The 16,479-nt window shown below is 43.3% G+C and overlaps 1 protein-coding gene across 3 annotated transcripts in view; it reads right to left on the bottom strand.

Annotated features, from left to right (window-relative positions):
• Positions 1 to 16,271, bottom strand: part of Cav1 (caveolin 1) — a 33,079-nt gene extending 16,808 nt beyond the window's left edge. The window contains exons 1-2 of one of the 3 annotated variants that reach the window (NM_031556.3): positions 16,087 to 16,271; positions 14,496 to 14,660 (exon numbers count right to left, since the gene is read on the bottom strand). In NM_031556.3, coding sequence (NP_113744.2) covers positions 14,496 to 14,660; positions 16,087 to 16,116 — 195 coding nt within the window. In that variant the 5' untranslated portion in view covers positions 16,117 to 16,271. Of the gene's footprint in view, positions 1 to 14,495; positions 14,838 to 15,388; positions 15,542 to 16,086 lie in introns of those variants that run through there. The other 2 variants (XM_006236130.4, NM_133651.2) reach the window with 2 other exon arrangements.
• Between the last annotated feature and the right edge of the window lie 208 nt (positions 16,272 to 16,479).

Raw genomic sequence — 16,479 nt, 5'->3', positions numbered from 1 at the left:
CTAATGGAACACCATGACCAAGGGAACCGATAAAACAAAGCAGCTGATTGGTGACTTGCTTATGATTTCTGCCGTTAGTCCATGACCATCATGGGGATGGGGAGAGCATGGTATCAGGCAGGCACAGCTCAGGAGCATCAGCTGAGCTTGCAACCTGATCTGAGGGTAGAACACACACACACACACACACACACATGCACGCATGGGCGCACGCACGCACAAGCACACGCACGCACAAGCGCACGCAGGCACGCAGGAAGAGAGAGAGGGAGTAGGCCTAGCATGGGCTTTGAAAGCTCAAGCCCAGCCCCAATGACTCCCTCCCTCCAACAAGGACTTGCTGCTTAATTCCTCTTGAATTGTTCCACTAACATGGAAACAAATATTTAAATACATGAGCCTATGGGTGCCATGCTCATTCCAGCTGTTGAAACAGGCATCTGTACATTGTAGCTCCTCTTCCTTACAGCAGTCACTGTGCTGAAGGAATCCCCTTTAAGAGACAGTTCTGAGTGTGTTATTTATCTGGCTCTCGGTTTAGAAACTGATTTCACTGATAATAGTCATGTTTTTCAATCCAGGGATAATTTTGGTGAAAGTATGAACATAGTCTGAGTAATGGCAAGGAGGAGGGCTTATTTAGTTCTGTGTATTATGAAACTTTGGATTCAGACCTACAGGTCTTGGTGTAGCTTTGCTTGTGAGTCCCCTAGGACGGATCAGTTGGTCTAGAACTCCAGAGACTCCATGTTTACCTTCGGAGTCACACAGCTGGGGTGCTAAGTGATGGGATTAAAATATTGTGGGCCTTTAAATGCTAAACTTTATGTCAGTTGGAGAGAAACAAACTTTACAACTCCCTGACAGGAAAATATGACTCAAAGTAAGGCTGCCTTTTCTTTGCCTCTTAGTCATCCGATCCTATTGCTCACAGATGGGCCTTAAATGAACTCCAGAAATGGGGCCACAGGAACTAGGTGAATTTGACAACTGTTGGCTTCATAAAGTCCATGAATTTTCTATTCGACTAGGCCCATTAGACACTGCTCTAACTGAAGGTACAATTATACCCTCTCTGCTTCATGAATTTAGATGAGCTGGCTAGCTACAAATGAGGAAAAAGAAATCTTGAAGGTTTGGAGCCAACTTGGGAATGGAATGCTGGTTCATTTTGAAACCCAAGCAACCAATTCGGAGACGAGTGCAATAAAAGAGAAGCATGCAAACTATAGAGTGGCGACCAGAAAGTGAAATGACCTCGGATCTAGAGTGTCTTCAGAACCCAATGTGTATTGTGGAACACATGGGTTTAGCAGGCCACCCGTGAGCTCTGTCTTCAAGATGATTTAATTAAGCACCATGGATGCAGTATTAAGTGCAAGGAAGCAAGTTGGAAAAATTTAGGAAGTGCATAATAAAAATGCTATTGATTATTAGCTGGGAATGGTGGCACAAGCTTTTTATCCTAGCACTCAGGAAACAAACAAACAAACAAACAAACAAGCAAACAAACATATACTATTTATCAATGAGAAGTCTTCCAACATTCTTTCTCTGTCAGCTGTACTTTTGGGCTTCTATTGTGTAAATGTTGGTCTACTTGAATTATAAATTGTTAAAAATAAAAGAGACTTAGGAATTTTCTAGTTCTAAGTTTTGATTATTATAGACACAGGAAGTAGATAGGACTTAGCCAAGGCCCAAAGGAACATTAGAGATGTGTGTCCAAAAGAGGACTGCAATTAAAATTTACCTTGGGAATAAGTTTTCCCATGTGCTCTGAGGAATGTCTGTCAATGACTTGGAGTCTCTTCTCTGTAAGACAGTGGAGAACTTAGAGGTACCTGCCTGGTTTGGAGTCTCTGAAGCTCCCCATGACTACTGACACTGCAGGAATTTCACAACACTTTTAGGAGAAAAAAAGAATGTGAGTTGTAAACTCCAATGCAGTTAAGTAAACGGGCTGGACATAGCATTTTGGTGCTCTGAACAACAGGCTGTGATCTTGTGGAAGAATAGACAAGTGTAATCCAAAAGAATGGAGGTAGCCCATAGCTGGATTTTTTAAGTGACAGAAACTCCACTCTGCAGGCAAAGTAAATCTCATACAGCTGCTACAGCAGAAAACATTGTATTTCAGTAAGATGGCTAAGACCCTCCTGCCCACCACCAGTAAGAAGCTAGTAAAGCAATATTTACCTTAATATCTTTATGCTTATGAAAATCTTTACTGTGGTGCATTTTTTATTAATAAGTTCTGAGAGTTTAAACCAGTCTGAACTTAATCCTGACTGTATCAGCTGCATCTAGGAGCTATAAAGTAAGAGTCCATGGAGCCTGGGCCCTACCACAGAATAAGTGCACCAGATTTTCTACATATCAACATGCAGCAGTGTTTTAAAATGCTCTCCAGATGATCCGAGATCAGGTGAAGAACCTCTCCGTGCAAGCCACACCCTTTCATGAGGTTACATCTCAAGGCTCCATCACAATGGGGTTTATACAAGCCACAAGCACTGTGAATATGTGCTGTGTAGGAGGGAGTGGAGGGCGGGTTTGCCATACAGATAATGTTTCATGCTGACCTTTTGGTCACTACAATGCATGCATTTTCCAGTGTTTCACTTTTGGGTGTTCTCCATCGCCAACTAAAGCAAAGCTACACCAATTCTTTACTCAAAGCAAATCAGGCATTCTGCTGAAATAGATAAAGTTGTTCATATATGCCTACGATAGCGTGTGTGTGTGTGTGTGTGTGTGTGTGTGTGTGTGTGTGTGTGTGCTGTTATACACCATGCTGTAATTGTAGAGCAATGGAGAAAGATTTGAGAAGTTGAATGGATAAGTAAGGACACACACACACACACACACACACACACACACACACACACACAACTATCAGGAAGCCACTTCTTGTGACACATTCCTGCGATTAACCACTGCTATTACTTGGAAGCATTCTCTACTTCCTTATCTTTTCTTGAATGATGGCCATGTCTGGATACTATTTCTCTTGTAAGTCTCCTTGTAAGATAATAAGCAAAGTTAGCTGTCATTCTATGGTCTTTCCCAAAATGCCATTCCGTCCGAACAGCCTCTCTCCACTGGGGTTTTCTCTTTCCTCCTGAACACCTGCCTTTTGCTCTCCTCTAAGGTTTCCCCAGAAAACACCCTTTCAAGATCAAAATAGGAGCCCATGCCCTAGCAGTGTGTAACATAGTAAGGAAAAGAGTCTTGGAGGTGGCGTTCTTTTTAAGATATCAAATCATGCTTGCTTTGAAACGTCATTTAATTATGGAGATGTTCAATGTTCTGGAACAACTGACAGAGTTAGTTTGTGTCTCCCATCGCTCAAGGGACTTTGTCTTCATCCATTAAGGGCATGTTTATACTAGTGTCCAAAAAGGTCTTGGTCCCAAGGGTGCTGGGAACAATATGGCAGAGAGTTCTAGTCTAATATGCTCAAAAGGTATATCAGCTTTGCACATCACATTTCCTTGAAAAAAATGACAAAAATGTTATTTTTATGTTTAATTATCTGCTTGTCATTATGTATTTTATTTCTAATCCTTTCACACAATTGTGCTTTGTACTTTTCAGTATTTTTACAGGCTACCTGTAATATATCAAAAACATCTTGGTTTTATTTTTATCACAGATGTCAAGAAGGTCATCCTAACTGGTGTTATCTGTGAGGTGGAAGTCCTTTGAACTTGTCCACTCCAGTCTCTGACAGAGCATCCTATGTGCCAAGATTGTGATTTTTGGCTTGCATGTTTGGTACAAAGTCACATATCTACCGTTCTCATTACACTTCGACACACTTTCTTGATGGCTCTTATTCTTCCTATATACTTTTAACTGATGTAGTGCAGATATTTTACACACATCCTGTTGCTGCTGATTCTTAGAGACATATTATACAGGGAGCAAGATTGGGTCAAATATCTGAGATAAAAGCCCATCTTTCAGTGCATGTGGCATAGACACCAGTAATGAAGCAGTAACAGCTGACCCCAGAGTTCTATGTTCTGCCTTTTCTGTGTGTGTGTGTGTGTGTGTGTGTGTGTGTGTGTGTGTGTGATAGTTAGTTAGTTAGTTTTTTTTTTTAATTTACTATCTCAAAGTGATAAAGCGAATGTGAAGGAAGAAATGGGGAAGCCAAATGGCAGCGAATGGCATCCTGGGAATGTGCCTGGGATATGTTGGGGCTTAGCCTTGATCTGTGGAGCCCCAGGAGGTCAACACAAGAAGGCCTAAGGAAGATGTAGTTACATTTGTGTTCATCTAATACTGGAGTTAAAAGAATTTTTAAAATAACATTGAAAAATATTTGTTAGAATACACGCAAGTATTGCAAATACTTGCAGATATGTGTGTGTATAAGCACGTATACAGGTAGAAGACATTTTTCTTCTCTTGATAGACTGATTTTTTTGGGGGACCTTTTTATTACTTTTTCAGATGTTTGTTTTCTTGCAAGGTTTCAAACTGTATTCAGTGTAGATAAAAGGCACAAAGGAAGCCAGGTGACAATGCCATTCAACTGTGTTTTCATGAAAACAAAACAAAACAACCAAAAATGTAATTAGCTAAGGAAGTTGAGTCATTGGCGTTGGTTCAATTTAGCCCCTTGTGGCTGACTCAGTGCTGGGCTCCGGGGTCTACCTGGAAGTTTTGGGCAACTATAGGTGAGGGTTTAGGAGAGAGAGAGAGAGAGAGAGAGAGAGAGAGAGAGAGAGAGAGAGAGAGAGTTAGAGTTGGGTGGAGGGAGAAGGAGGGGGGAGGGGAAGAGGAGGGGGAGAGAGAGGGGAGAGGAGAGGTGGGGGAGGGAGAGAGAAGAGTCTTCTTAAAAAAAAAAAAGGAGCCCACTCCTCTCTTAGTGAACAGTGAGATGAAAAGCTATAAAGTCTCCAGCCGTGAGCACACAGCCACTAAAGAGCAGACTTTGCTGATGCTCATGAGGCCTGAGCATCTGAGGCTGCTACTGCTGGAGGCCTGGAGCTCTGTAACAGGGTCCTGGTGTTCTGGGACTCCAGGTTCTCTGGGTCCTGTGGGGAGTTGGTTTTCCTAAGTATTGCTTGAGCATGTTTTATGGGAACAACTCATTCTCATACTATTTAACTACAGAAATGGAAGGGGTTTATCCAAAAATAATCTGGGAGGTTGGTTGTAACCATTTTCAGTGATGCCCTCTCCAACCCTCACTTCCCTCCCCAACAAAAACAAAACCCCAAACCAAACAAATAAAAAACCCTGGCTCTTTGAGAAACAAACAAGAAAAGAGTCTCTGTCAAATTAACAAAAATAATCAGGGATGACCATAACAAATGTAGTCCCTTGCCTTGACATATCCTGGAGTGCCCACTTCCAGCCATATGCCACTGCTAACAATCTTGGGAAGGCAAACAGTGGGGCCTGACTGATGCAACCTTCTAGACGCTCTAAGGGATTAATGCTGCCTTGGAAAAATGCACTAGTTAAGTCTGTCTTTGTTTCTGGCATTTGTTTCTGAGAACAAATATGGCATGCACAGGGAGGAAGTCTCAGAGAAACTCCCTGCAGAACTCAATGGGCCTCTCTCCCACCCGCATCTAACTTAGGTTATTCTTCATAGCTTCCTGTTTCCACAATGTATGGCTCCCTGGCACGTATGTCTACACAGACTGAGTAGGCAAACTGAGAATGTTCAGAAACATTGTTTTGTACGTGTTGGGGCCTGCCTCGCTCTTCTCTCATGTTTACCCCACCCTTCACATCCAGCAGAGGCAGCCCCACCCCAGGTGCTCTTCTCAGCAGCCTGGGTGATCCCTGCTCTTTACACTTTCTTCAGTCAACGCCTTTGCTTCTGCTTCCTCTCACTGAGATGCCCCAGGAGTTTGTGCTCCTCCCTCTGGTCTTTGCAACTTAGTGCCCTCTACCACCTTGGGAACCTCTGGAGTCAGGTCCGACAATGATATACATGCCTGCTACCCCCAAGGCAGAAGACCACATCGAGATCCCTGTGTGCTCACGGGAGGCTGCCATCACTTATTTCAGCAGTTTCATAACACTACTGAGTGGGACCTGTTATAAAGGGGTATGAGATAACAGTGATTAGGAGCCTACACTTTTGAGTTCCATGTTCTTATTCTTACCTGACAAACCTAATTTCTATTTGCACAATTCTGAGCAACCTGTGTAATGGTGGTGGTAGCAACAATATGGATCTCACAGGACCACTGGACGAGAAAGTCAAATAAACATCTTTGAGCTGAGCTATAGGGAAGACTGGGGGGAGACTCTTACTCCACACTAGGGTGCTTATAACCAGTCTTTGAAAGGGCATGTACCATCAGGTGACTGTGCCCCCAAGGCCCTTTGTGGATCACTGACACCTACAAAGATACAAATACAGTCGCTGAGGGAAGATGGCCCTGCTGAACTGGCTGGTTTTACGTGGCTCTGGCTACACCAAATTGCTGCTGACACCAGGCACCTTCACCTCCCTGGCTACTCTTGGTGGGAATCCTTTCTGTGCAAACATGCACTTGACTTTGTAGACTGCCAAGAACTCTCTACTTTGTGCCAGATTGTTGCCTGCCCTTTAGTTATACACTCTTCCTTAGAATTAGCTTTGTGCATGACCCTGGCCTACAGCCTGGCAGATGGGTGCTGTGACTCAGCTACTCAGGTAATGCCTGACAGCTCTTTACAAGGAGAAGTAAATGTGGGTGAAGTTGGAGCTGGGGTGTATGCAACCCAGCCTAGCACAGAACACGTGGGCCATCCAGGGACATTTACATTTTTTGTTTGTTTGCCTTCAGTCACCTTGTTTTTCACTATTCATTCTCAGTGACTTAAATGATTCACAGTAAAGAGGAAAATGTACCTGTGTTTGATATCTGCACCCTATATAACCCAGTATAATCTCTAGATGCAAACATCTAGGGTTGAATCTGTCAATCTCTAGCTATATTATGATGTTGTTCCTGGGCTTGGAACTGGACTGTATACTTAATACAGCTTTAAACTTTTAACTTTTACATTACTCTTGGATATACTCCACTGAAACCTATGTATCTCCTCAAAGTTAAAAATGCCTAGGTTTTAATTACCAGAGCAGGCAACAATGGTTAAGAGGAAACATGCTTGTATCTTTAAGAACATGTACTTCCCTTTCCATGAAGTAATGACCACCAAGAGACATCTTTGTGAGGCTCAATAAAGAAATCAAGATGTATTTTCTATCTGAACCATCAGCACAGTTTCCGTGAGAGGCAGGAAATATGTAGTCTCTGCAGGTGAAACTCTGTTCTATTGGCTAAATCCCTTGGTACTCGCCCAGTACATGGATCATGCAGATTTCCTTTAAGACAGAATTCAAAAAAACATTTCCCCCTCCCTAAACAATGGTTCATGTGAAAGTATGCTGGTTTATGTTTCCTGGACTAACTGAAAAATAGTTAAGTGATTTTAAACATTTTAATCTTTTGATTGAGTCATTGACAAAATATGTGATGGAGCAATGTCAGTTCATTTAACCCTGTGATGCGTGGAAAGAATTCGATGGGTTACACAGGGTAGATTGAGTTTAGAAACTGTTCATCCAGATGATGGGGCAGCTTGCTGGTTATGATGAAAGACAGGGAAGGCCTGACCCTAGAAAGTGGGGAGGAGGGAGGCAGGGCACACCTCAATGTGAAAATGTTTCATCCATTAGGTAAGGGAGTAGAGAGATGTCTAGTGTGTCTCAGGCATAAGAAGCAGTAACAAATGATGGCCAATGCATTTTTATGCTTTCTCTTCCAAATTGAGGCACTTGGGGGTATGAAATGGGGAGCACTATTAATAGTTGCTCAAGGTTAAAAAAAATCCTGGTTACTCAAGACTGAGCAGTGTTATCTGAGGTAGGGCCACAAAGAACTTATGGTTGCCCCACTCCGGTTACCCTGGGGCTTTGGGATTCCAGTTGGCTCTAAACTCAAATGACCTCCAAAGATCGAAAGCCATTGAGCAAGGGTAACTTGGGAGTACTCTGTGCCATTTCAAAATTCTCTGCTTTAAGATGTCCAGACCCTCAAATAATGTGCTGTCATGGAAAAATGTGAAAAACAAAACAAACAAAACAAACAAAACAAACAAACAAACAAACATCTCTAACACATGACCAATCTGTTCTCATAGGGTAGAAGAAAGAGTATGTACCTCTAAGCCCACTTGGGCAGAACTATTTCTAAACCCATCTTCGTGTTTAGAATCAATCAAGTTGAGGAATGATCATGTGAAGTTCTGAAAATGTCGATGCCCAGGCCTTCCATCTATATATTCCAAATTAACAGACCTGCGTAGGCCAAACATCTATATTTTTTAAGATTTCCTCTAGTGACACTCTGATGCCTTAACTAAATCTGTGAAACCTCTTCGGTTTGGAGAGAAACTGTCCATTTTTTTAAAGAGTACAGATTTTGAATGTTCAATACAAAAAAAATGGAAAGCCAATGTATGAAGAGAGGAGATTAAATATTAACTGCAATGTTTCCTGCAATTCAATCATAATTTTATAGAGTTCAAAAAGGATATCATTTAAAAATATTTTATTAGCATGGCAGTCTTTCCACTACGCCAGGACATCTCTGAATTCCTCTATATTAGGCCACTTTGTAAGAAAGGGGAGCTCTTCTACCACATTATTTTCAAAAACATATATATATATCTTCCAAAGCAATATATCCTTGCAAAGATATTTCATTGACATCATAGAAGCTTTATATAAATGCATATACCATCTTATATACAATGCACATCACATGCAAACAATTCCTGAATATATGAATACATGTATGCATATCCATGCAAGTTCTCCAGAGCAGAAAAAAGGGTCCATGCATCTTGGCATAAACTATGCCAAGACATATAGGCATTCATTCTCCCTACTGCAAATAGAGTGTCATAGAAGCATCCAGAGTCCCACAGGTCAGTGGACACAGGTCCCTCTCTTTAGTAATCAGCTCTATCTTGGAATTCAATCATAGAGAACTGCTGTTTCAAAGTAGGGCAAACTAAGAAGACCTAGAAAGTACCTGCCATTGTATACACTTGAGTGGACAGGAGGCATAAGCAGGTGGCTTTTGAAATTTCTGGACCCTTTCGATCCTGTTCCCTACTGCAGCTGTTCATAACTCAACCCTCTAGAAAATGAGGCCTGCACTGCTGCTAATGGAAAAATATCCCACATTGTGGGCTCTTCATAATTCAAGGATATATAGGATATACTGTCATAATAAGAAATATAGATTTTTATTCTGTTAAAGTCAGAGTTTAGACAAACAACTCCTCACTGTGTTTTGACCTTAGTAAGGAGATGGATATAAGAAGAAAAGCAACTTTTAAAGAAACATTTAAAATATAATATGTGTAACATACATAATACATATAATATAGTATATATTATACATTAATATATAAATATAAAATATTACATAGGTATATATATTTGTTGGCTTAAAATCAATCATATGCTTAGGAATAAATAATGTCTCCCATTGTAGTATCTTACTTTGCTCAGCAATATATAAAAACTTGCCATCAACAATGCAAGCTTTATAAACTGGACATCCTGTATTCTAGGTATGATTTCAGATGTGGCAGAATATTAACTACCATCTTAAGAAGCACCTTAAATGAACAAACAAGTAAATGCCTATCAACTCCAACAGAAAAGGTTGCCACCATGGTATTGGAAACATGCTTTGATTATATGTACACTAAAGTGGCTTAATTTTATAGGTAATCCTTATTTGACATTAACCACAACTTCTTCTAGACTTTTTCTCACATGAAAGGATCATAGAGGCATGAGAAAACCTCACTGATATTGTTCCACACACATGCCTTTGCTCCGTGATTAATGAAAACCAAGATTATACGTATGTAACTATGTTCATGTTTTAGGAGAGAAAGTTGCAAGCAAATACTTTTACTTTTGACCAAAGACCTTTTCCCAGATGTTCTGATTGGTCTCAGTGCTAATCCCAAGATGATCACTAAACCCATTTCTTCCCCATGACAATAATCTGTGACAAAATCGTGTAATCTTGTCTATTCTTCTTTAGTGGTACATTTCAAAATATCTGTCTCGAGCACCTTTTGAAACTATGGAAAAATTTTTAGATTTCATTAACCCTTAATTTTCATTAATGTCTAAAGGGGGAAGTAGAAGTTAGGTTGCTAACCATTATGTTTCCATAACTTATGCTGCTTTGTGCTTTGATGATTCTGTCCTTAGTGTATGTACCATTCATTTCATATCACATCTGGATCATGTTCCTCACAATCCTGTGGGGCTGCAGGATTAAGTCCATTATAAGTTGAAAATATTTCAAGTCAAAGGTGCATTTAACGGACGTGACCTACTGAATACCATAGATCAGCCACGTGGTACACTGTAGTGCTGGTGGCTGTTTCTCCTTGTGATTGTGTGGTCAACTGGGAGCTGTGGCTTACTGCTACCGCCCAGCATCACAAGAGACCATTGTGCTACATGTCACTAGAGTAGGAAAAGGTCAAGATTCAAATTTTTGAAGAACAGTTCCTACTGAATTTGTTTTATTTTCGTAGCCTCGAAAATTGAAGAATCAGGTTGAATTTGTAGACTACTTGTATTTCAGCCCTTTCATGCTTAGCCAGCACGGCTACATCATGGTTGTGCTTTCACCCCAGTCTTTTCCAAAACCCCAGCATCTCATATCAATTCCATAATTCAATTATGAAACAAATTCCCACTGCTGGCTTGGGAACCTACAATCTTAAATTGAGTATGAGATTCAGGACTCTGCTGCTTGGTGATAATCTCTCATTTCATTTTTACTGTCTTCCACTCTGCTACACGAACCCTTAGATTCCAATCAAAGTGAGATATTAAAACTTGTACGGTACAACTGCACCTAATACTAAGGGGTTGTTGTGGAAGAGGGGGTGGAAAGATGAGAAGAGTCAGAGGAACAGAGAGTTTGCTGTGACACTGTCTTCTGGAAATGTCAGCGTCACAACACACACGAAGCCTCACCAACATGGCTGCCTAAACAAGACCCCAGCAAGGATGACATCAACAGATATGCTAAGGCATAGGGAATGCTCACAAGGCCTCAACCTTGACAAAAACTGTAGGCAGCTGAGGAATGCCGAGAGTGGGAGAAACAGTCTCTCCCAGGTAAAAGCACACCAGTTAGTCATCTGATACCAAATGGTCATCCCTGAGAACATACACAGACGAATAGCACTATATAGAATGAGCAAGCTATATTAATATATTTAGAAATATATGTGCACATATATATGCAAGTGCATTTAAAGAAGAAACAGCCAGGAATCTGAGAAAAAGCCAAGGTTACAATGGGAGGGGCTGGGAGGAGGAAAGGGAAATGGGAGGGGAATCTAATTATAATCTCAAAAACTAAAAATTCTAATCAAACTTTAAATTAAAGTAAGAATGTAGAAGTGTTCACGGGAACAAGGAAGACAATGGGGAAGGGAGGGGTAAGAAGATAGAGGGTAAGAAGGTATGGAAGAGAATAGTCTCAAAATATAATATGTAAATATATCTGTACAAAAATATTTTTAAGGGTATCTGTGTGAGACACTCTTGTGTCCTTCCTTGCATCTTCCTGCCCTCCTTGCACTCAGACTGTGCTCTCTTACCCGGGTCAGATTGGATGCTTCTCAGACCCTCTAGATTAAAGTATTTTTAATGAATCTTCTACCCACCTGCTGCTCTTCCTGTAAATCTTCCTGACAGTACCAGTGACAATCACTTCTTAAGAACATTTTTATTCTGCAATACTCGGTTCTACTTACTTTGACTTATTATAGCATATATTTAGTCTGTTTCTAAAATGAATATGCGTTTACAATGGAGCTTCATATTACTGTATGCCGAGAGAGAGAGAGAGAGAGAGAGAGAGAGAGAGAGAGAGAGAAGAGAGAACAAAGACACATGTGGGAGAGAGTAAATAAACTGTGCTAATAAAGAATTAAGCATGTGTCCTGGTAGTCAAGGCAAAACTAAACGACCCATTGTGGCTGAGTGTGTGTTCAAGATTAAGATTTTAATAATATGTACATACTGGTTTTTGTCTTATTAACAGTAATACTTTTATCTGCCAGGTTTATATTTAAGAATTAAATAGCAAGAATCCAGCCTAACACATTGCAAAAATGTAATAAGTTGAATGGTAATGAATAAAAATCTTATATTTTAATGCATTTTTTTACTTTTGAATAAAAGTAATAAGTAAATAGATGAACATTAGAAATGTCAGAGGAAGAATCCAAGGTTTAACTACCTGAGTAAAAGAAGTTCAAAAAGACATTCAAATAATAACATTTTGTATATATGTAGATAAACCGTTATGTGGAGTGGCAAGTCCCTATATGACAACGGTTATATTGGCAATCGATTCTGTGTTTAAATTGACATGGTTGTTGCCTGAGGGCTGGGTGACCACACTCTGTTACTGAAGTGCAAGTGTAGAGCACACAGGCTGTGGAGCCTTTCCATGCCTCCACACTTGACGCTTAGGACAGAAAGGATTTAGACGATGAACGATGCTCTTCTTTTCACTCTAAACCTGGGCCTCATTTCTTCTCTACATAGAGGGTTTGTTTAGTTGTGTTTTTCAGCTGGATACAAAAGTATCGGTGAGGAGGGGACACACTAGCCAGACACTGTCCAGCAGAGATTTCTAAGATGGAAATTTTCTAGCTAGCACTGTGGGGTGAGGGGAGGAGCCTAATGAGCAAGGGTAGCCTGGGTCTCTCTCTGCAAAACAAGTGTTTTCAGAAGATATTCTCCTGGGCAGGACATCTCCCTAAATCCTGCCAGACTCTTTTCTCAAGGTTGAATTGTTCTTGTCTGCCTAACTTTCTGGATATGCTCCTAGTTCTGTGAGCAAGCAGGCAGGTATTGCTGTAGCTCCTCTGATTTCTCTAATTTGAGGATCCCCACAGTCACGCTTGACATGATAGTCTGTAACCTGGCATCCCCTCCCAGCCCGTTATGCCTTTTTTCCACCTGTGTCGAAGTTTCTTTTCCCAGTGGGGCCTTATTTCTCCACTTAGTCATGCTCTGTGTGGAGACCCACATCCACACTGCTGGCCTTTCTGACTCATCCCCGGAGGCTGGCTGGCTCCTGGGAATCCACATTGCAACAACAGGGAGGCTGCATCGAAGGGAGCCAACACGGCACAAGAAGGGGGAAAAGCAAGCTGCTCTTTCCCCTTTAAGGAAGTGTGGCTAATAAACGGATTTTTTAGCAATCTTAACTTCCAATTTATGAGGTGCCTTTTCATTGCTGGGTTTAAATATTCCACAATGTGGCCAGGAGAAAATGGTCCAATTTTCCTTTCCCTCTCCCAGAAAAGCAAGAGAGTCAATTTTGACAGGTACACTTTCCCTGCAGTTGTAGATGAAAACTATTTCTCTTTCTGAAATATATTATTCATGAAGGTGAAACTCTATTGGAGCTCCTCCCATCCTTAGATAGGAGACTGTGGGTGGAAGCCGCATCACTCCTCAGTGGTGAATTAGGGGCTGGGCAGGACAGCACCTTCCCACTGGAACCCCCGAAGCTAGGATTTTCCTTGGCCCTCCAGGCCACTCAGAGGAAACCCTCTGCCAAGGACAGCTCAAGTCCAGGATTTCTCAACCCAGTCGGATTCAGACAAGAAATTCCTTGAGCCAGAATTGTTGAAAGGGTCAAAGTTGAATAACGAACTGATAATGAAAGTCAGACCACTGTGTCAGGTCTACATGGGTCAACATCTCAGGAAAGTAATGTATTTTAAATCCCAGCAAGTACATCTTGAAAATGTAAAATGGAACACCAGCCTGTGTTCTCTTAGCCCAGGGCAGGCTGACCTTGGCTTTCACCACAGATGCACACATTTAACTAGAGGGATCCAGAAGTCAAGAGGTGGAAATGATTTTCAGTTTGGTAAATTGGCTTGCCCATGCACGTGTGCTATGTTTTTAGAGTTAAACACACACACACACACACACACACACACACACTGCATACAAAAGTTGTACATATATCTGCATATGTTAACGGTTGGAAGCATTTCCACTCATTTACTATTTTTAGGCTAATCATTTAGATTATTTAGCTGAAGGGATATGCTCATTCTGCGTCCTAATATTCACCTAAAGTCTCACACAATTGTTTCACCCACAAATAAAAGACCTGTAACTGGACTTTAACCTTCCAATGGACCATAATCATCGTCCGTTCCGAAATAATGTGCATGTGTGGGGCTGGGGGTCTATGGACTCCCCACCCCCCCACAACAACTGGCTAAATTCCTACTGAACTAGCCAGCAGGAGGAGGCTGGCAGATGCGACATTTCTGACACTGGACCCGCAGGGGCTCACACACTGCTAAGCTCAAAAGACAGTGCCAGTCTGCCAAAGCTTAGGAGACTACATTGAGGGACGCAAACAGCAACCAGTGTTTACCTTGACCACGTCGTCGTTGAGATGCTTGGGGTCGCGGTTGACCAGATCAATCTCCTTGGTGTGCGCGTCGTACACTTGCTTCTCATTCACCTCGTCTGCCATGGCCTTGTTGTTGGGCTTGTAGATGTTGCCCTGTTCCCGGATGGGAACAGTGTAGAGATGTCCCTGTGAGGGCAACCGGCCAAGCCAGGGGAGGGCGGCAACAGCGGTGGGAAGAAGAGTTCAGAAAGAAAAACAAGAGTCAAGAGTCAGCCTGGCTGTTGGTGGGGGGAGCCTGGAGCTCCAACTTTTGCTAGCTTCAACCTCCCAGGAGAAAGGCTTTGCACACAGAAAACTCCAACGCTGCAAGCTTTTTAAGAGGACGGAGCGGAGGACACCACACCCCTCGGTACCAGGCGGGGAGCGCCTGCCTCCCGCGCCGCCGCCAGGGGTCAGGGCGAAGCCCCATGCGCCCTCCTACTCCTCGCGACTCCCGACTGTAGCTCCCTAGGCCAGGGGTTGGGATTCGCTTTCCGCCTCCTCTGTATTCCTTCTCTCCACCAGGCCACCCGTGTCCCTCAACCTCACCTGCTCCTCTGTCCCTCTCTGAACCGTTAACCCCGTCCTACGATCCCTTCCAACATTATCAAGATCCCTCTGGACCCTGCTGACAGACTTAATGATCCTATCTTCTCTGTCCCTCAGTGCTTCTCCCTTGCACCTGCTGCAGCCCCTACCCTTTTTACCTCCCCACTCCACCCCGTGCTCCACGGTGTTCCTTAGGCCGTGGGGGTGAATAAGTGGGTCACAATCTAACACACTTCTTTAAACAGAGGCATGTACCAAGACCCCTCACCCCGCCCCCATGCCCCAGAACGAAATGTCACCTGAAGGACTCCCTCACCCACCCTTACTTAGATCACCCCCAGGCTGTCTACTCCAGGCTGAACCGTAGTCATATTGGGGAACCCAGGTCGCCACATTCAGTCCACCAGAGTACCAAGAAGTAGTTGACAATGGCGGTGGTACTCGTGAGGAAAGAGGCTCCCCCACCTCGGACCTCCTCCGGGCCTCTCAGGGGCAGAATTATTGAAGTTCTCGAGAACTTCGCTAAGTGCTATACACGCACGGCGCCGCCCATGCCAGCCACTTTAGGCTCCTGCGGGGGGCTGTCCTCAGGACTGCGGGCAAATGAATCTCCTTTACCCGAACACACACACACACACACACACACACACACACACACACACACACACACACACACACCCCACCAGCTCTAAGCCTCTTAGTAGGTAGGGGCTGGACCGCCGCAGGGGGGTCTCGCGAACAGTGTCATCTGGAAAACTTCTCTAAGTCTGGCAGACTCAGACTCATAAAACAGTACCCGGGGGTTCTTCTTTTCTCCGTTGGCTCCTTTGGTCCCCTCTCCAAAAGGAAGCCCTAAGGCATTCCTAGCTTTTCACCTCCCCACCCAGCCCATTCCTCCGCGGTACCAGCTCGAGTGCTGTGAAGGTGGAGAGAGGGCTGGGGCTAGGAAAGCAGCCCGAGCATTTGGAGTGCGAGATAGCAAAAGCAGGCACTTTGGAGCCGGCGCGCCCTCACCCAAGCCTACCTCGGAGTCTACGTATTTACCCCCAGACATGCTGGCGCGTGGCTGGCTGCAGGCTCTGAGGAGGTTTCCCTGGGCTGTGATTTAAGAGAACTGAGGAAGGAAGATCTTGTATTGTATAGAGGGGGAAAGGCGCTGGCGGGGGGCGGTGGCTGAGAGGGAGCCTCTTGGCTGTTGGCCAGGGGTTTGTTCTGCTCTCAGTTGGCTGGGACGTGCTCTGCGCCGGGTCTAGGCACATCCCCAAGGTTCTGGCAGCGGAGGGCGGGGAGCGCCCGCGGGGAGCTGAGAGCCTGTGAGAAAGCCTTCATCAGAGCTAGGCTGTCTGTTTGGGCAGATATTTTAGACCCGCGGCAACGTTTTCCCAGCTATAAACCAACAGAGAGGCATCCAGGGGAG

The sequence above is a fragment of the Rattus norvegicus genome, chromosome 4 (assembly GCF_036323735.1).
Source record: "Rattus norvegicus strain BN/NHsdMcwi chromosome 4, GRCr8, whole genome shotgun sequence".
NCBI classification, from domain to species: domain Eukaryota; kingdom Metazoa; phylum Chordata; class Mammalia; order Rodentia; family Muridae; genus Rattus; species Rattus norvegicus.
The sequence above is the reverse complement of the archived record's forward strand: the minus strand, read 5'-3'. Positions and strand labels throughout refer to the sequence as shown.